At 36.2% G+C, this 22,049-nt stretch overlaps 1 protein-coding gene across 3 annotated transcripts in view; it reads right to left on the bottom strand.

The window, feature by feature from the left end:
- SAXO6 (stabilizer of axonemal microtubules 6) overlaps window positions 1–22,049 on the bottom strand; it is a 28,681-nt gene that overhangs the window by 5,789 nt on the left and 843 nt on the right. Inside the window, exons 2-12 of one of the 3 annotated variants that reach the window (XM_086400093.1) lie at window positions 21,318–21,432; window positions 18,004–18,374; window positions 16,809–16,943; window positions 12,859–13,026; window positions 11,483–11,586; window positions 11,284–11,383; window positions 6,296–6,325; window positions 5,785–5,960; window positions 4,463–4,771; window positions 3,546–3,658; window positions 3,339–3,448 (exon numbers count right to left, since the gene is read on the bottom strand). In XM_086400093.1, coding sequence (XP_086256219.1) covers window positions 3,339–3,448; window positions 3,546–3,658; window positions 4,463–4,771; window positions 5,785–5,960; window positions 6,296–6,325; window positions 11,284–11,383; window positions 11,483–11,586; window positions 12,859–13,026; window positions 16,809–16,943; window positions 18,004–18,374; window positions 21,318–21,432 — 1,731 coding nt within the window. Of the gene's footprint in view, window positions 1–3,338; window positions 3,449–3,545; window positions 3,659–4,462; window positions 4,772–5,784; window positions 5,961–6,295; window positions 6,326–7,328; window positions 7,385–11,283; window positions 11,384–11,482; window positions 11,587–12,858; window positions 13,027–16,808; window positions 16,944–18,003; window positions 18,375–21,317; window positions 21,433–22,049 lie in introns of those variants that run through there. The other 2 variants (XM_086400094.1, XM_086400095.1) reach the window with 2 other exon arrangements.

The following is a 22,049-nucleotide window of genomic DNA, read 5'->3' as shown; positions in this document are numbered from 1 at the left end:
CTTCTACTCTCCCCCAGTATAACGTGCTCTCCACTAAGTAGCCAGTAATTTTATTTATCAAGTGTATCAGACATTTATATTTAACAGCTTGAAATCCTCCAAGAGCTTCCCACTGACATTAGAATAACATCCGCACTCCTTACCCAGCCTCCCTTCCCACCTTCATTCCCCACCTCTCCTCTGCCTCCTTCCTCCAGGCTCCACAGGCCTTCTCACGCTATGAACCTGTCACTGTTGTACACATGCCCCTGCTGTCCTTTCTATCTAGAAAACAATCTCTGGCCCACGTCTCCGCACTGGGCACCTCCCTCATTAGCCAGGTCTTGTTAAAATGTCACCTCCTCAGAGGTGCCTGTTCTGATGACTTAAAAACAGTCTCACCCACCCCTTGGAGGTTGTCTGCAGTTTTATTTAATTCACAGCACTCACTACTATCTGAAATTCTTTAAAAAAAAAATCATTTGTCTATTCTGCCAATGAAAATATAAGTTTCATGACAGCAGAGATTTTATCTTGATTATCAATGAATCTCCAGATCCTAACAGTGCTTGGCACATTGTAAGAGCACAGTAAATTGTGGACTGAATGAATGAAAATGAAACTCCTGATATTCCCCTCCAAAGATGGCTGTGGTGCAGAGTTCTCTTACTCAGTGCATAGCACTCTCCATCAATCCTGCTGGGTAAGTCAGAAACCTAGGAGTCATTATCCAACCCAGAACCAGGCCTTGATGTTGTTCCCCTCACACAATTCTTTAATTTCACTCATGTCTGTGCCCACCTTCCTAGTCCAAGCTATCATAGCTCCTACCTGGACTATTGCAATGGGCCTTCAGAGGTATCCATAGTCTCTTCTTGCCTTCCATGGCAGCCAGAACTTGCAAAACATGAATCAATCACAACATTCCCATATTTAAAATATTTCAATGGCTTTCTACTTTACTTGAGGTGAAAGAAATTCTTACTATTGCTCTCTTTTCCAACCTCATCTTGCATCTGCTTCCTGCCACACACAGGACTGGCTTTTGTTTCTTAAAACCCTATGTCCTTTCTCTCCACAGATCCTGGCATATGCTATGCTTCTCCCCACTCTTTTTACCTAGTTAGCTCTTCTTCCTCTGTATCTCAACTCAATTATGACTTCTTCAAAGAAGCATCCTTGACTTTCAAGAAGCTTCCTGATCTCCATTACTGGGTCAATTTCTTCCAGAATAGCAGTATATACTTCTTTGAAACAATTACTAGTTTTAATTTTACTTTTTGGGGGGTGTAGGTTCAGTAAAATCAGGTACCATGTCTGAAAGTGAAAGTCACTCAGTCATGTCGACTCTTTGCAACCCCATGAACTATAGTCCATAAAATTCTCCAGGCCAGAACACTGGAGTGGGTAGCCTTTTCCTTCTCCAGGGGATCTTCCCACCCCAGAGATCGAACCCAGGTCTCCTGCATTGCAGGCAGATTCCTTAGCAGCTGAGCCACCAGCGAAGCCCAAGAATACTGGAGTGGGTAGCCTATCCCTAGCGGATCTTCCCAACCCAGGAATCGAACCTGGGTCTCCTGCATTGCAGGTGGATTCTTTACCAGCTGAGCTACATGGAAAGTCCAATGCACCATGTCTACTTTCGCTTATTAGCACAAGCACAGAATCTAGCATGTAAGTAAATGGATAAGAAACATCTGCTGAATAAAGTGAGCTAACAAACACTTGGGTTTTTAATATTATTTACAAAATGTACAGATGGTACTTGACAAACCAATACCACGAAAATTCTACTCTCAAGTCTTACGAGACAGTGCTGTTTAAGAGTTAAAAATGTGGGCTCTGAGAAGAGACTGCCTGGGGACAAATTCTGCTTCACTGTTTGGCAGCTGTATCACCTCAGTTTCACCTCAATGGGAGTATTAACAATATTTACTTCACAGATTCATTATGAAGACTGAACAAATTAATACATGTAGAGTACTTAGCACAGAGCCTAGAACATAGTAAGTGTTCAGTAAATGCTAGCTATTATGATCATCTGCACGTAAGTTTCCCAAATTGCTGCTGCCCCATATTCAAGGTTATGTCATTAAAAGTTACCAGCAAAAAATATTTCTGGATATTATGATAGTAATTCTTGTTAACTCCTATGGTAAAAAAGATAGAATGATATTAAACAATGGCAACTGAATGACAGGGATAATTTATTGCTAACTGAATATACTGCTAATTCAATTGCTAAATGAATTATCGATATCAATTTATTGATAATTTAATGACTTATGGATTTAATGTTATGATAGTAGCTTTTTTAAGGGAAAAAAGGGGGGGAAATCATTGTGTATAGCAGGTTTAATGACTCCTCTACCTACCAGCAACCAAAGCGTAAACAATGGGGGAAAAAAAACAAATCTAGCTCCTGGTATGGCTACCTAATATTATGATTCAAATGATTGTCACCTCTTTCCTGGATACTGTAATTGACTAGTTTCAATTACATGCTCTTGCACCTCTATTGTCCATTCCCAATACAGTAGCCAGAGTGACGCTTGGAAAAACCTACGTCAAATCATATCATTCCTCTGCTCCTCCAAAGACTTTGCATTTTATTCAGAATAAAATGCAAAGTGTTTGCTATGACCGCTAAGGCCCTACACAATTTAATCCCTCATTACGCCTCTGACCTCACTGCCCATTCTACTCTCTCTCTTGCTCTCATCTCCAGCCATGCTGACTCCCTGCCTGTTCATCAAGGAATCAGGCACCTTCTCAACTGGAGGACTTTGCACCTGCTGCTCTTTTTGTAAAATGCCTTCCTAGATATGCATATAGGTCAGTCCCTTACCTGCTTCAGATTCTGCTCAAATGCCACCCTCTCAGTGAGAACTTCCCTGGCCAAGTCCCACTCACTTCCCCTGCTTTATTCTTCTCCTTAGCCCCTATCACTATCTAAAATACTGTGTATTTTACCTAATTATCCTGTTTACTGTCTCCCTCCTCCTCTAGAATGTGAATTCAGTGAAGGTCAGGATTTCTACCTTCATCTTTCACTGCTACATCTCCAGTTAAATCAGTGCCTGGACAAAACTGTCAGAGTAGATGCACAATCAACAGTATAGTTTTTCTTCTCTCTCTCTCTGTTGTCACTACTGACAATATTTGAAAGTATGCAGTCAAAATACAATGGCACTACCCTCAAGAACAATTCAATGCCTTTGCCTTCTCAAAGTAAGTTAATAACCTCCACATATGACGAACAGAATTTTCTAAAATCTGAACCTCTCATGTATTTATTGCATGTGACTAAAATAATCACTTCCTAAAGAGATGTTTTTCTCCAAAGTGTAAATATTTACCTTCCTAAAGTCATTCTTCAAAGTTTCTAAGCCATCCTGAGAGGATATTCTTTTCCTCTGTTCTATGACTGGAGGCTTCACTTTAGATGGAGACACTAAAACAGCACCACCTGGAAAAATACAGAAGATGCCACTGTTTCAATTTAAACTAAATTATCACGTAGAGGAAGCAGGTGAAGTAAGAACTGTACAGTGTCCGCCTATTACCAACAGCTGGAGTGGTAAGATCATGATGAGTCCTCTGGATTCCACCCAGTTCTCTCAGCTTTGGAGTAGGAAGCCTGCCTCCTTTCCCTGAAGACATAGAAGACGACTCCGACCTACAAATTAAGACAATTATGAAGCATGTCCTCTAGAAAATATTAAAAAAAAAATACTGTGCCATCATTATGCAATTAAAGCATAAACCTGTAAGAGAAGGCCATTTTGCTTCTGAAAAAATAAGAAACAAATCCACATGCAGTTAAGAGAAACTGACTACTGGAAAAGAAGGGAGATCACTGCAAGTAAGCAACATACTGGAGAATTCTTCCCCTGAGTCAGAGCCTAGCTTCCATTAGCTGCAAAAGTCGTGAATGAATAATAAGGGGGTTGGACTATGGACAAAAAACACCATAACCAATGGTAGAGAACCATTCCCCAAAACAACTGGCATATAAATCAAGAGAAATTAGCTATTCGCAGAAATCATTTATTTTAACATCACAAAAATTCTTTCTTTTTCCGTATAACCATCTGATAGTAAAGAATATTAGTTATTTTTCCTTAAGTCATAAAGGAAGTCATTCTTTCAGAGATATCTAGTTAATCATATCTTGAAAATCATAATTAGTAGGATATAAATAAAAAGAATACTAACTACTTCCTCCCCAAGTAATTCAGTGTTCAAGTGTTCAATTCCCAATTAGTGCAGTGGGACTAATGATTTTGAGTGACTCAAATCCCTGAGTGAATCAAATTATATAAACCATGTAGAAATGTCTATTTCATGACATTAAAATAAAATCTGCTTTTTATTAGTCATGAAACCAAAAATGTAAACCACTATCATTAGTGACAAAATGAAATACTTATTATCTGTGAACAATAATGCGTCTAAATACTGATTAATTTTAAACACTTACTCTTCTTTGATCTTGTCTGCTTTAGACTTTTCCTGTACTTCCAGCTTCTCCAGCTCTTCCACGTTAACCTGCTTGTCCCCCTCCTCCTTCTCCTCCTCCTCCTTCTCCTCCTCCCCGCTTGGTTGTTTCTGTACGTCTTCAGTGGTGTCCTCAGCATCCCACGCCAGACGCCTTCTAACAGGTATGGGAGCATTTGACACACCCAATTTCTCTGTGGTAGTTTTCTGGGGCTGTTCTTCCAAAACAGTTCTTTTTTCTTCTAGCTGTGTAGAAGGACATTTCTGCAAAGTCTTATGGCTTGTAGGATCTCTGTGTAACAAAATAAGTTTTATTTTAAATTTAGTAGTTTTGAGGTTTCTAGTTGATACTCATTAAGTCCGTCATTTCCTTCCATGGTTCACAACTATGTTTCCCACTGATATTGCTTTGCCCAGATATTGAAGGAAAAAATCAAACTAAGAGTTCATTTTATAGAAGTTACAATATTCCAAAATAAATTTATGTCCTTTTACTCCTACCATCACACATATATGCCTGTACTCCTGCTGACAAAACTCCTATGTATCTTTCAACTGATAAATGCATACATAAACTAGGACCCCCGAGATGGTTTAACTTGTTCAGTTACTCAATTAGGGTTTGTGCACAAACTCGTGTGTACTTATACACCAAATAAGCTAATTCAAATTTTGTATTTTAGATTAGGTTAATCTTTTTGAGTCACCGTTAAAGAACAAATTTTGTGGACTTTTAAAATCAGATGTCACATAGTTAGAATTTACAGTTCAATTTGGTATGTATGATCATACTAATACTCTATGAAAACAGAAAACTATTTTATTTGATGCAAATCAATGTGCTATTCCTGTTAATAGTTTGTGTTCACTTTAAAACCTAAAATAGAAGTGTTTCACAGAATCAGGGCCAGAATTCCATATTAATCACAAAAATCCATTAATGAATGATAATGGATATGTACTAATAGCTAATATTCTCTAAGTTTTAATTATTGTTGTCTTTTTGTTTTACTTTTAAAGTTTTATGTCTACTGCTAGTCATCCCCATTTTACTCTTAATTGCTAACAAGGAATATGATAAAATCTAAACTTCCAGATTTAAATTACGCATTATTTTTACACAGGTGTGTAAAGCAAGTATGTATAGCTTTACTTTTCACAAAAAATAAACTAAAAGTAGTTAGTGGCTGATATATTTCCATTTGACTATACAAAATTTGAGTCTTCATATCATGTTCCTATGTAATTCTATGATCCACATTACTCTAAAACATACTTTTCCACTGTCCACTAAGAACATCTCACCCAGCAAGATCTAGTGCTCTGAGGTTGCTGCTAATGGTTCCTTCTGAGCTCGTGGTTGAGGAGACATCCCAACAGCGGTTGTTTTCAGACAGAATCTGATTTAGATGGTCCCGAGAAAAATGGGTTCCCTGAACTCGTTTCCTATAAAACTCAGCCTTCTCTCGGAGTTCTTTAACCTATGCAGGAGAATTGAGATACCATGTATTATTTTAAACGCTCCTTGCAAATACCACCAAGTAGCATATCCAAGACACTGCACAAATACAGCCAGAAACCAAGGAGAAAGAAAGGCAAAAATAGCCACATACATTCATAAGGCTATGTGCATTTTTAAGCAGAAATTAAAATAGTCAAGCTTAAGCACAATGCAATTATTTTATTTCAGGCCAGCAGGCAGGGAGAAATTTTGCAGCAGCTAAGAAAAACACTGACACCTACTTCTTTCTTCAACTGAAATTACACAAGTACTCTATGCATTATTACAATTTTTAAAAACATGAAAGCAACCAACCTCCGCATACCACATGGCATTTAGAGAAGCCTAGGGGAGGAATACAGAAACATACTTAATGACAGGTTAATGCCATAATTGAATATTAATGGGAATCAGTGAAATATCTTATTATTCTTCCTTCTAAATATATACCAAAACTTGTCAATCAATATTTTTTATATATTTTTAACATTTAATTTGGTAACCAAGATACCTTAACATTGCCTTGAAAACCAATGACATTCTTGCATGAGTGGAATGCTGTCCACCACAAGGTAACCTAATGACTATTTCCCCACCTCTGGAATAGTACTGACATGCCAGAAAGCCCTAGCCTCAGTCATTACTTCTTGGCTTACATACAGCTGCTACTACCACAGAAGCACCACTGAGACAGTCTCATGACTTCCCCCTCCAAATTCCTCAACATTCCCTTGTAATCAGCCAAACCAGTATTAAATACATAATTTAAAAGACTATCACAATAATAGATGTAATAAATTTGACAAAGTAACAGGATACTCCCCCAAAATATTCTGATGAACTATATATGAGGTGACTCACATATTAATTCCCTCATATGCAAATAATATATTTTCACATGAAAAGGAGTCTCTTATACTCACTGAAACTCTTTCATTTTATACATTATACTGCCACCTTCTGACTTTCTTAAATACAATTCCACAATGTAAAAAAACTAAGTTGCAGCTTAAAATTATTTTCAATAATCTATTTGATTTATTCTCAAAAAACTGTGTAATTTCTTCCTAACATAAAGACAGAGTATTAGCCTGAAAAGGCTATCTGGATGCTGTCTGCTAAAGCTGCTCTTCTCTCACTTGAAGACAAAAAAGCATATAATGAAATTAGCACTGTGAAAGCAACTGGAGAAACATATCCTCAGCTCCTTAAGGATACTACTGATGCAGAGGGAGGCAAGCGCTACGTCTAATGAATCAGCCAAAGCAAAGGACAGCACCTGCCAGGGCAAAAAAAAAAAAAACCCCACGAAATCCCAATAGAATCCTATTGCTCTAATGAACCAAACCTGAAACATTCCCAAAGGATAATTCAAAACATTGTTTTCTTCAAATGTTTTCTTCACTGTCAAAAAAAATTGAGCCAGATTCATTTACCATTTTTTTTTAACTTACAGAAAATTACTAGTTAACGTTTTTTTCATTTAACAGGTAGAATTGAGACACATGGATTGAGTCTGAACTCATAATCAGGGTATTCTGAATGCACAGGAACCTTGTAATAAAGTGCCTTGATAGAATCCAGATTTTATTTCTAATAAGTCCCTGCATGCTTCAAATGTATCATGGTCACCCTGATTTATCATCACCTGCATGATAAAATCTTCACGTCTTAGGATCACTTCCTCCTCTGCACTCTCAAAGCTCTTCATGAATACCCTCATTAGTACTTATTTCATTTTTCTGGAATTATTGCTTGTGTCATTCTCCCCTACGAACCTACAAATCCCTTGAGGTAAGGGATAATGTAGCCTTTCAACATTGATTCCACAACCTGTTCCTGAGTGTGGACTAAGTGCTAGGCCTGAGCTACACAGCTGGTAGCAAACAAAGCTAAGCAAGAAAGGGCCTGCACTCAGTGAACTCACAATCTGGTAGAGGAGGCAGACTTCCTCCTATATGATAAGTCATTATCATAACACTGGTATGATCTATGCCATAATAAACAAATGAGATATACACTGAAGGAAGGTTTCAAAGGGGGTCCTACCAGTCCTGAGTTGAGTGAGGGTCGAGCAAGAAGGAGCCACGGAGAAGGCTGCGTTCTGTCCATGGGGGAGGACATCACTGATTGATGAATGAGAGGATGGACAAACATCCCCTCCATGTACACAATGACCCAGTTTTATTTGACACTGATTCTTTTTTAAAAAGGGAATGGAGATACAGAAATTCTGTAAAAACTTTATTCAGCTTTGTCTGTTACTGACATTTAAAACTCAGTGCTTTAAATTGACTTTATCAGCAATCTTTGTTAATAATCTTCATGCTAATGTTGCAATATTTTGCAAATACATAATTTTAAACTTCTGCAATCCTAAACTAATATGAAAAAATAGGAGGCTGATATTTTCAAAGTAAGGTGTTTGTTCCGCTAGAAAGTGTAAAAAAATCAGTGGCTTGAACTCAGTGTTAAAAACAATCCTCACAGTCAAAAACCAGAGTCACTAAAAAAGATATGAATAAGCCATGCCAAACAATTAAAGCAATACATACACCCCTTCCCAGGTCAAGTAATACAATCAGATTACATGACATAAATGCTATAAATGTCTTCCTTTCTGAATTTCTCTTTGTAAATTAAGAACACAACTAAATTTGTTTAAAATTTAAATGTAAAAATTCAAACTCAGAAAATTGGGGAATAAAATACTTCTTTTTTCCAAAATTCATCCCCTGAAAATGAAGAGTCATCTTATACCTAAAAGTGCTTAAAAGTCTGTCAAATTATAGAACGTCTCTCAAAAGTGGCACTTCATCTTGAAACAAAGTCCAATTTCTGGAAGCACATCAGAAAAAAATGATGTCAACCAATGTAGTTGGGATGATAAGAAGACTACCTAAAAATCAAGGGAAAAAGGGATTTAACACAGATCCAGCAGTTAATCTGAGGATGGGACTTAATGGCAATTGTTGGTTATTATTAAAAAAACAACCCTTGAAGTGAGCATTTTAAAGAGGAATAGTGCCACTGGTTATAGTTTGGAGGCAACAAACAATTACTGGACCAAAAAGTCAACTACCTTAATGTTGTGTGAATATGAACTTGGGACTTGGTTTAAAATACCTAGTGACTAGACTATTTATAGATTCAAAAAGTACAGTATCTCAAAGAAGAAAGAGGGAAATGAAGATGACACATGGACTAGAAAACTGTAACATGACTTCAATTGAGTTAATACTCAAATAATAAAGTTACCAATGTCCAAGTGCATTTGAAGAGTGTGAATAATATTCCATGAAATGTTAGGAGTAGGATAATGTGGGTATACCTAATTGTTGGTACACAAAAAGCAGCCACATAAAGTATCTTCCAGGGAAAAAAATGTATATAAGATTTAAGTAAAATATTTAATGTCTATGACCTGGTCAACTAAAACTGTTATCACCATCAGTGATCACTAATCTCATAACTAAAAATTCTTATTCTTTTCTAACCCCAATTTGCTTTTTGAATGATTTTGACCATGAAGTTAAGGCAAATTATTCCACTAATTTAAACACTTTAAACCACCAGTAGTAGTTAATAAAACAAACACCCCAGAAAAGTCACATTACCATAGGAATCTTAAAGAGAGAAATCTTAAATAGGAAATCTTAAAGAAAGATCTTAATTTAACAACAAAAACAAAAATGTCCTCTTCCATGAGGGCAAGAATAAGGATTGTTACCTTATCATAACTTCAGATGTAACAATCCTCGGAGTCCATTAAATGTTTAGATCTAAATCTTAACTACGTTAAAGCCTTTGACTATGTGGATCACAACAAACTGTGGAAAATTCTTAAAGAAATGGGAATACCAGACACCCTTACCTGCCTCCTGAGAAATCTGTATGCAAGTCAAGAAGCAACAGTTACAACCAGACATGGAACAACAGACTGGTTCCATATTGGGAAAGGAGTACGTCAAGGCTGTATATTGTCACCCTGCTCATTAACTTATATGCAGAGTACATCATGAGAAATGCTGGACTGGATGAAGCACAAGCTGGAATCAAGACTACCAGGAGAAATATTAATAACCTCTGATATGCAGATGACACCATTCTTATGGCAGAAAGCGAAGAACTACAGAGCCTCTTGATGAAAGTGAAAGAGGAGACTGAAAAAGCTGGCTTAAAGCTCAACATTCAGAAAACTAAGATCATGGCATCTGGTCCCATCACTTCATGGGAAATAGATGGGGAAACAGTGGAAACAGTGACAGGCTCCAAAATCATTGCAGATGGTGACTGCAGCCATGAAATTAAAAGATGCTTGCTCCTTGGAAGAAAAGTTATGACCAACCTAGACAGCACATTAATAAGCAGAGACGTTACTTTGCCAACAAAGGTCCATCTAGTCAAAGCTGTGGCTTTTCCAGTAGTCATGTATGGATGTGAGAGTTGGACCATAAAGAAATCTGAGCACAAAAGAATTGATGCTTTTGAACTGTGGTGTTGGAGAAGACTCTTGAGAGTTCCTCAGACCACAAGGAGATCCAACCAGTCAATCCTAAAGGAAATCAGTCCTGAATATTCACTGGAAGGACTGAATGTCAAGCTGAAACTGCAATACTTTGGCTATCTAATGTGAAGAACTGACTTACTGGAAAAGACCCTGATGCTGAGGAAGATTGAAGGCAGGAGGTGTAGCCAACAACAGAGGATGAGATGGTTGGATGGTATCACCGATTTAATGGACATGAGTTTGAATAAGCTCCGGGAGTTGGTGATGGACAGGGAAGCCTGGCGTGCTGCAGTCCATAGGGTTGCAAAGAGCTGGACACTACTGAGCTACGGACACTACTGAACTGACTGAAACCCTAACTACCAACTCATCTTAATTTTAAAAAGTCTCAGGCCAAGAGATAATCTTTCCAAAACAATTGAGCTAACAGTGGTGCAGTCAGACAAACCAATCTTGAAAAATTAATCAGTCTTCACTTGAGAGTGGAGGTCTGCAGATTATAAAATAATCAAGTCTATAATGCTACAATTCTATAAACTGACTTCATTAACATAAACAGTTGATTTGAAAAACATTTTTAACTTTAAAGACCTTGTAATTAATCTCTGAGGAGCTAGTTGGTATTTAAAAAAAAAAAGTAAATACACTGATAAATAATATCCAACTGATACTTCTGGTGCTATCACCGCATCATATATCTTCAAATTGTAGTCTCTACTACTAGGTAAAACTATTGAAATTTAACTGAAGTAGTATCAGAGAAAATGTGGGTTTACTGAGCTTATATACTCACCTGATTTGGTATGTTTTCCTTCACACGTGTCCAAGCCCCAGCTTTATATAAATACTGGGCTGGGCTTAGAAATTTTGCTCTATATTCTGAATTCACCTTCCTAACAGAAATGAAATGAGAGTAAATATTTTAATGAAATGAGAGTAAATATTATGCTGATCAGCTAAATACTATGATATTTTTCTTACAAAATACATACCCAAGCCTTTGATGTCTCCAAGGAGTAAGTTTCTTTTTAGGCTGGTTTGAGTCTTTTGATTCCATCTCTGCTTCTGATTTTAAAGGATCATCTGTTTTATTACACTAAAATGAAAATAATTTGAACTTTTCATGCTCCATTTATGTTATACATTAATGTGACAATACAGATGTCATAAAGTATACTTGGATACTGAATTATAATTGCTTTTAAAACTAAGATTTTACTACTAAGATAATGCAGAAATCACAAGTCAACAAGCAAGTTCTGAAACTAGTATATCTGGTTAGTTTCTTTAAGTATATAGCTCAGGATATGGTTTCATTTTCTAACAGTAAAAATTTTACATACTTGGCTAGGAAAAATGTTTTAATCACATCAAGTTTACTTATTTAGATGTTCAACTACCTTTTGAACATTGGTCTTACATTTCCCCTTGATATTCTAAATCTACACTTGTTACAATAATTAAATGGAAGGTCCCAAAAAGTAAGTTAGCACATTGCTTTAGTGAGTAACTTAACAATTCTTTTTCTCTTTAAGAATATCGTAAGTCCAAATAAAAAAGTATTATACATTATTATACACATACATTATATATAATATATAGGTATGATTTTTATAATACATATATAACTATAATATGTTTATTATATATATATAAATCATTTTACTTTTAGTCATATAGTTTTCACTCTTAGAATCCATAAAATAGGTATGACATTCCAGGAGATTCAAAAATAGGACCTATCCCTGATCTACCTATAATTTACAATAGTTTTAACCTGATGATGCAATTCAAACAGCTGTAAATTTTTTACAGAAGTAGGTGTTTGTACGTACTGAGTTAAGTCGTGTGAATTATACTGGCTATAATTTGGTATACTAAAGCTCTAGTTTAAAATAACATGTGTGTATGTGTATTTCTGTCTTAATTTCCATTATTTAGTTTAAAGTATGTGTTTCTATCACCACTGTAACCCCTGAAGTTCACAATACTGTAAGGCCAATCATTTGATATTAGGCATAGCAGACTTACATGCTATATTATTAAGCATTCGTTGCACTGTATTATACTTAATTATTTACATCTCTGTCTACCCCAGGCAATAAGAGCTCATGGCCCAAGAGCTGCTTAAGGCTTAGTGTGGTTATAATTGTATTCTCAGTACCTACCAGTGCCTGGCTTCTACCAAGGGCTCAATGAACACTTGACATTAAGTGAACAAACAAATTAATGAACTAGCTAAAAACAAAAATCTCAAATGGAAACTTATAAAGTTGCAAATGGTGGTAAGTAAAAGAAAATGTGATATTGTAAAGTAACTAGCCTCCAACTAAAATAAATAAATTAAAAAAAAAGAATTGACAAATACCTTCTTTTCAGGAGATATTGTTTCAAAATTTCCGTTTTCCTTCAAATGACTTCTTAATTTTGGTTCTTTTACTGGGGATAAGCCCTTAAAATTTCTTTTGTATTCAGTTTCATGGATGAATGAGTTACCTTTGAATTGTGGAATAAATTTGCTTTTATTGTGGAAAACCTTAAAACAAAAATTACTTTAGTTTAGTTTTCTTTGTTAAATATGTAGAACTTAGAACTTCAATTGCTTAAAGCATTCCACATATAAAGTTGAATCATCAGGATACAAAAAAGGGAAAATTATATACGACTATAATTTGATTTCACATGGCTAATTAATAGCCATTGCAACAAAAGCAAAAATAGGCAAATGGGATTGTGTCAAACTTAAAAAAAAACTTCTCTACAGAAAACAATCAACAGAGTGAAGAGACAAACTACTGAGTACAAGAAAATACCTGCATACATCTTTTAAGGGGTCAATTTCTAAAATATTTAAAGAAATCAAGGAACTCAACTCAATAGCAAAAAACAACCTGATTAAAAAACGGGCAAAGAGGCATAAAAACAGACACATAGACCAATGGAACAGAATGAGTCCAGAAACAAGCCCATGCATATATGGTCCATTAATTTATGACAAGGCAGTGAAGAGTCAAGAATGTAAAATGGGGAAAGGGTTTCATCAATAAATGCTGCTAAGAAAACTGGATAGCCACATGTAAAAGAATGAATCTAGACCACTATCTTATGCCATATATAAAAATTAAATCAAAATGGATTACAGATTTGAATGTAAGCCCTGAAACCATAAAACTCCTAAAAGAAAACATAGGCTAAGCTCCTTGACATGAATCTTAATGATTTTTTGGATTTGACACCAAAAACAAAGGCAACAAAAGCAATCATAAACAACTGGGACTACATCAAACTAAAACATTTCACACAAGAAGGGAAAACATCAACAAAATTAAAACATAACCTATGGAATGGATGGCATCACCAACTCGATGGACAAGAGTTTGGGTGAACTCCAGGAGTTGGTGATGGACAGGGAGACCTGGCATGCTGCAATTCATGGGGTCGCAAAGAGTTGGACACAACTGAGTGACTGAACTGAACTGAACTGATAGAATGGGAAATTTTGCAAATCATATGTGATAAAGAGTTAATATTCAAAGTAGAACTCATAAAACTGAATAGAAAAAAAACAAGCTGATTAAAAATAAGCAAAAGAACTTTTTTCCAAAGAAGACATAAATGGTCAACAGGTACACGAAGGCATCACTAATCATCAAGGAGTAAATCAACATCAATGAGACTTTACCTCACATATGTTAGAACGGGCATTAACAAAATACAAAAGATAACAAATATTGGTGAGGATGTAGAGAAAAGGGAACCCCTGTCCACTATTTGTGGGAATGTAAATTCATATGGAAAGCAGTAATGAGGGGTCCTCAAAAAATTTAAAATATAATTATCATATGATCCAGCAACCCTATTCCAGGTATATATCCAAGCGATATGAAATCAGTATCTCTAGATAATCTACACTGCCATGCTCATTATAGTATTCACAATAGCCAAGATACAGAATCAATCTAAGTGTCCATGGACAGATGCATGGATAAAGAAAATGGAATATTATTTGGCATTTAAAAAGCAAATCCTTTCATTTGCTACAACATGGATGAACCTGGAGAACATGTTAAGTGAAATAAGCCAGGCACAGAAAGACAAAAATACTACATGGTTTGATCCCACTTATATGTGGAATCTAAAAGAATTCATAGAATAGTGGTTGCCAGGGACTGGGAGATGGGGTAAATGGAGATATGTTGGTCAAACGGTACAAAGTTTCATCTGTGCAGGATAAATAAGTTACGGAGAGCTGAAGTATAGCATGACTACAGTTAAAATACTGTGCATAAAAATTACATTAATTTTTCTCAATTATACCTCAATAAAACTGGAAGGAAAATCCAAAGGTCAACTTTTGATGCTCATTACTATGTTCTGAGTAATAGTTATTACAATCAAAATAATACTTAAGTCAAGAGAAATAATAAATCATATCTTTTCTCCCCAAAGTTCCCTACCACTCTGTTAGTTTGGCAATAGGATAAGTAAAATGGGAAAATTTTAATCACATGAAAATACACATTAGCTTTACAAGGCAACTTTGTCAGCAGTTTTTTCCTCCTTGACAGCAACTTTTTTATTCCTGCAACAATAAAATATTCTTAATATTTTCAATATCTGACATGCATTTGTTCATTTTTTCTTCCTTTGCTTACTTACTTTTAGCCTGAAGCAAGGAAAAAAATCAGGTAATTATCATGTTTCTATTTATAAATGTTTCCTTTTATCCTTATTATTCCATGATATGGTTTCCATTTTATGGTATATTGCCACTGATTACAAAGAAAGTAACGGAAAAGATATGGAGTTCAAATAAGGTGTTTAATTGCTTCATAATGCTGAATAATACACCTACACTTCAAAACCAAACAGTATATCTTTTTAAGTACAGTATAATCTCAAGAACTTTTCTGTCATAAATTGTTCTTACTCCTTTATATATAAGACATCCTTTCAGAAAACAAGTGTCTGATAAAACAGAAATGAATAGCTCCTTTAGGAATTTCCCCATCAACAAGCATGGAAAAAATTTCTATCACACAACTCTCCAATCCACAGACCTGAAACTGATTATACGTTTTAACTAACAGAGCATTTCTTTACAAAAAATTATCTGAAGTCTTCACTAATGAAAGCAATAAAGCTAACAGTAAAGGTATTTGCTAGTGACTTATACTTCTTGATACTATAAAAAGAACATTTCTACACGATGCTTTTCACTGAAATATGTAAAAGTTGTCAATAGGGCTTTGATTTGAATTACCTCTAGCTTATATTCCATAAAAAGTAAACAATCACAATTTTCAGGCTGTATTTTGTGGTACATTTTCTATCTAAGAACACTTGTGAGCCAGCAAAAGAAGTATTGATTCTATTCACTAGGTTTATAAAGGAAATGTATTGCTTTAGGTTATTTCTTGTGTTCCTAAAATGTTATATATATTTCAGGTTTTTCAAAACTGAATAACAAGTAAGCCTAAATCTGCTACAATTTATAACAGTGGAAATATTATCTTAGTATAAGATGACATGTTATTGTCTTTCTGAATCTAATTATCCTCTCAGTTTCTGGGGATGTACAAAGTACACAGGTGAGTGAGAAAGAAAAAACTAAGCTGCCATGAACCTTTGGGGATATTCTGAATGGAAGTATTTCCTACTTAAACCTAGGAATATGGTTAAGAACATAAATGAGAGTTAAGAGCTAAGAACTTTCTAGAGAATTATAGTAGTAAAAAAAAAGTATATTTTAGTAATGGTAGCCCAATACTAAAACTGTGTGAGAATACAATGAAACTTAATATCACTTCTAGTTACCATTTTAGCTTTTGAATTTTATAAACATAAATTGACAATTCCTATCACTGTTCATTTGATATAAAGACAAAATTATACATCTTGTATCACCTCAACCTATTTTTTACTTATTAAATATCCAAAGCAGTTGTGCCTTTCTTAGACAGAAAACATGCAATATATTAGTCAATGAAACACAACAGTTCAGAATAAAACCAATTTAATAATTTTTTAATAAGTAAAAAAAATTCACAGCATGCAAAAACTTACCAGTCCTCAAGTTTTCATTACCCTGTCTCATATTTAGTATATGTGATGGATCTGGCAACAATGATCATCAGTAGCCTAGGACAGTATAATATTACTGCTATAAATCAGAAGTAATAGGATGATTTTAGCAAAACTCTCATTTTCACTTTTCTAGAACCTACCTCCAGATCTACTATCTAATTTCTTTCTATGTAAACTGCAACACTAGATTAGATAATGGCACTCAAAAATGTATTGTATCCATTAAACTACCTGATTGGCTGCAAAAGCTGGAGCAGGTTGTTTAGGGGTCTTCCAAACAAACTGCCTTTGATATTCAGAATTCCTCAAGACATTATGTGAAGGAACAACCGTCAATCCAGCTTTCTTCTGCAGAAGTCTATTCAACTGTTGGGGGAGAAAAAAAAAACAGAACATTGAAAGTTATTAAAAATTTCTATTCAAACTTATTTTTTAACTGTGATTTTAAAAAAACATCCAATATAAAAATCTACACTAACAAATTTAAGTGTATAGTATAGTATTGTTAACCACATGTACATTGTTATAGAGCAAACTTCCAATCGATAATGTTCCTTTTAAATTGTGACTCTTTAAAATTCCTTTCTTAATACTGTCAAGGAATTATTGTGCATCCCAGCAAAAGGTAACATTTCTCAGTTCCTTCCTACCAATTATGCATAAATGGATCTACTAGTAAGAAACAACAGCACATCACCTCATCCACACCTTGCTTTTTGGGACACCTCTTCCTCTGCCCATCAGACTTACATGTTACCTCCCTTGATTCCCTTGTGTCCCCTGGTTTTCCAACACTTCTAAATGCCTCTCCGTGGCTCCAGTCAGTGGTGGACATGAAATGGGAGGAAGCAGTAGAGTGGAGAAAACTGTGGAAGGCAGTGAGGTGTCTGCACAGGGCCCCGCAGCCTCTGCTTATGTGCTTGCAGGGGCCTTCCACAGGCCAGCTGTGACATAAGAGAGCAAACTGCAAGATCTTTTGAGATCCAGCCAGACCCCTCCTTTCTTTTGCATTTTGCCAACTGAGGCTCTGTTTTTTTTCCTCTGGTATACAATAAGAAATTGAAAAGGGCCTAAGTATAAGTCAGCTCACCATCCCTGCCAGAAGTAATAGCCTACTCCCCTTCTCTGTCTCAACTTGATCTCTCCCTTAGGACTCAGGTGCTGATATATGATAAATGAAATCCAGAGGCAGACTGTCTTCCCAATGAAGGGATATCTGAAAATAACCAGTACAAAATGGCAACTGTTAAGAATAGAACTAATTCATAATAACTAAAGTCAACTATCACCTTATAGTCTATTCTACAGACTTTGAACAAGGAAACAGCAGAAAAAAATTAAGCACAAAATGTAATATTACTGAAATGATGATAAAATTTATAGAGAATTCTATGCTTCTGAAAAGAAATACAGTGAATACACATACCCTATCATCTACATTTTCTGAAAGAGGCTTGGTAGAATGTTTCAGCTCCACATTTTCATTAGCTGGTACGTCGTTTGCTTTTATATCCTCCTTATTTTCTACAATATCTGAAGCCCCCTCACTTCTAGAGTCTGCAGAGTGAGATCTGGTTCTCTTGGGACCCCTGGAGGCTTCTACTGCAAGAAGTCTTTCTTGGTTAACATCTGTTTGTTCTGCCTCCTGTGATTCTGGTGTTCTAGGAGCTTCAGTTTCTGGTGATAGGACCACATCATTCTCTGAGGTAGCTGCATTCCACTCAAGAGATTTTGAAATCTGTGGGTCATGATGAGGGACTCTTCTTTTCGAAATAAAACTTGGCTCTCTTGTGATTCCTACAAAATATAATATGCAAAATTAGCAGAAACCAAAGCATAAAGCCACAAAGACAACTCTGAATCACATGTATGAGAGAAGAAATGGAATTTAAAATTCACTTGAGATACACAATATCCTTCCAGTTACAGGATTAAAAAAAAAGTACAGTTTTCCAATGTAAAATCTCTAATTTTGCTTTAAAGAAATAGTAAAAGTTTGACCATAAATTTAAATTGGGGTCATGATGTTCAAGTTATCCTAACACAAGTCACTAGAATTGCAACGTGATGGACCTGGCAAGCCAGGCGGAATGTGTTGCCTCCGTTTCTAATTACTCTCCTGTGCTACTTAGCAGAACAATGGGCCCTGGTACTGTCAAAATTTGGAACTTTTCACAAAGCTTCTCTTATGCAGTGCAGACCAAGATGAGAAGGGATGAGATGTCATTATGCTGGATCTTGGCTCTATATCTGCCTTGAGTTCCTGAGAAGTTAAAGAGAATGAACCCTTTGAACCAGAGCTAAGATACTATTTCTCTATATTTCTCTCTGGAAAGCAAATGCCCAAAAAACTTAACCTTCTACCCAGGTAAGAGGAGCTCTGCAGAATGACAGCCACTGAGATACTGCCCTAGTTTGGAGCTATTCTTTAAATAGAAGATGGTGTAGGATGGAGAAGAAAGATTAAGACTAGAAGAGAAGGGAAGGTGAAGAGACAATCTGGCATTAGCTAAAATCAGAGCTCTTTGGCTTCTATCATGGATGTTTTGGCCATTGGACCCAAAGTCTCCACTGGTGCAAGTCTCCCCTAGACCACGGTCTTCACACTGGATGCATATATGTCTGGAGGCATATAAAGACATCCGGGTGTGGGGTGCAGAAACGGCAGCTTGAGGGAATCACTTTCCAGATCCTCACTTCCATATGTGCCACTTCCTGACACTGATCTGCCTAAGGGCTTCATCTGCCATCTGTAGTTTCCTTTCTCACCGCTCCTTTCATAATCACCCTTTGCCCACTTTACAAAAGAAAGACACGCCTCTCAACCACCCTATGGAACTAAAAAAAAAAAAATTGTCATAGGTGGGGAGGACAAACAAAGGAACAATTCAAGAAAGCACAACTCCTGACACGGAATATTTGACAGCAAAGCAAAGAAGGCAGAGATTAGAAATAACAAAGGAACAGTACCTTATTTTATCTAGCTCCATGCCTTTTCCATCTACCTATCTTAAACTAAAATTCAAGTGTAAGAGAGTCATTATGTGAAATGCATATATGCATATTAATGTACTTATGTGAACCAAAAAATAAAGTTAGACTTTCTTCTCATGGAAAATAATTCAAATTTTATCTGATTAGTTTTCCAATGAGGACTGACTTTACCAATTAAATGATGAACATTTACCATAAACTGAGCTAAACTAGCAGCTCCAAAGTTAACAAAATACATGTAAAACGTGTATGATATTTGTGTATACACAATAAGCCAGAAAGATATCCTTTGATTGTACTGTTCATTACACTTTTTATTAAAAAAATTAAATATTAACTTTAAAATGTGAAGAGAAAGAGACTAAATTCTTTTAGCAGGTATGAAACCAAAAATACTTGAAGACCACTGCCCTAGACGTCCCTCTTTAACAGAGCAGGGCTGGTGGAAGAAGAGCAAAATGAAAAGGGAAGCTTCTCAAGTGGTCCACCCTTGTCTCTCAGCACACACTAGCAGGAAAAAGACACAGAGAATGTCTAGCCAGTTTCAGGTAACACTGCTGCTGTTCCTTGCTAGCTTTCCACCTCCTTTTTGAACAACCTGGAGTTCCCACTCTGCCCCTCCCCCTAGACATTCCTTTCTCATTAAGGTATCATACTGCAAAGTGGCTCTTTTCCCATAGTCTCATTTCATCATTACCCTTTCAAATGTAGCTGATCTAAGCTAAAATGTTATGTGGTTAACCAATTGGCCAGCGTCATAATATCCCTTAAGGCCCTCGATGGGCTTAGCTAGCTACATTTCAGAGATTTATGTTGGGATATTTAATCTAATAGAGTCGCAAATTTGTGGAATTCTGGTCATCTGGAGAGGTCTCTGAGAACAGAGCTCTGTCTTCACCACCGTGTTCCTGCCCAGGACCTAAGATAGGGCCTTGGCACATTTTAAAGCTTATTAAAACTCTCTTTTTTAAAAAATGAATGCATAAACCTGGGTTTGAATCCACATTTGATGGACAAATTGGGCCTGTTTCACCAAGGTGTTTCTTAAAGCACCACCCTGCCTAAGATGCAGGGACACTAGGGCTTTGAAGCCAGGCTCTGGGCAAAGGAGCCTGACAATTCAGAGGAATATTAAAAGAACCACCCACTCTAGTCTACTCTTCCCTTTGTTCTCCAAACCTAATCCTGGAAATATGCTCTTCTTACTAGTTTCCAGACTTGGCACCCCACTCTTTAAGTCTTTTACTGGCTTCAAACATCTAAGATTGGAGGAAATTATATCCTACACATCTGCACTCTCACAGGGGTCACAGGAGGAGCTCCTAGCACAATCTGTGTAGAAGTACCTAGCCCTTAACAGGAACATCTCATTCATCACTCCCAACAATCCTGGGCAAGGGGCTTCCCAAGTCCCACTTGGGGAAACAGGCCCAATTTGTCCAAAGTCACACATCAAATGTGGATTCAAACCCAGGTTTATGCATTCAATTTTTAAAAAAGAGAGTTCTAATAAGCTTTACAATGTGCCAAGGCCCTATGTTAGGTACTGGGCAGGAACACGGTGGTGAAGACAGAGCTCTGATCTAAGAGATCTTATATGCTACTGAGGGAGAATTAAGCAAGCAGGTTGAATCAAGTCAGTCTCTCTCTCTCTCTCCTTCCTTCACACTCTGGGAAACCACATATTTTTAATCATTTTGCCCAAGGTTTATTCAAGTTATAATGACAACTAATTGTTCAACTCACCTAATTGATCTGATCTAAGTCCAGCCCATGGGTGTCTTCTCCCCATTGATGAATTACAGGACTCTGACAAATAAGACTTTTTCCACAGAAAATTTCTCTGATACTCACTCAATCCCTGTAATGCAAAGTACAATTTAAGTTCAATGTAATTAATGAAAGTTGTTTTAAAGTATGTATCAGTAAAAATCATTTCTGAACCTCTAAAAAGTGGAAATACTTAAGACTAATTAAACACAGAAGAGCTCCTTAATAATAGCTCCTAATATTTACGCAACCCTGTGCTAAGCAGTTCAGTGTTATAACCTTAATCCCCACAACCACTTAAGGCAGATGCTACTAGGAATCTGAGGCTCAGAGTGGCTACCCTTTTGCTGGATGTTGGAATCAAAAGCTTGAGCTTTGGTCTGAAAATCGGTGGCAATTTAAATCCTCATCACTATAATTATCCTAACTAATGAAGTTCTCACTGAGTACACAATATTATATTGCAATATTATGCCTAGTTCCTTGTGAAGTTTTGTAAAGTCAACCAAGAAAAGAAAAATTCCCCTCCCATTCTGAATACAAACCCTCAAGATAAAAGAAGACTGCAGGGCTTGTGGAGCACTGTGGTCAACTGTTATGTTGCAGGGTGCTTGACCTTGACAGCTACCAATTACCTGGAACTATTAACAAACCTTAAAGAAATGCATGATTATGAATAATGTGTTTCATATAACCTGTCTTTAATCT

This window comes from Bos grunniens, chromosome 5 (assembly GCF_055505025.1).
Source record: "Bos grunniens cultivar Pamir isolate PY7600 chromosome 5, Bosgru_T2T1.0, whole genome shotgun sequence".
Taxonomy (NCBI): domain Eukaryota; kingdom Metazoa; phylum Chordata; class Mammalia; order Artiodactyla; family Bovidae; genus Bos; species Bos grunniens.
This window is presented reverse-complemented; position numbering and strand designations above follow the sequence as displayed.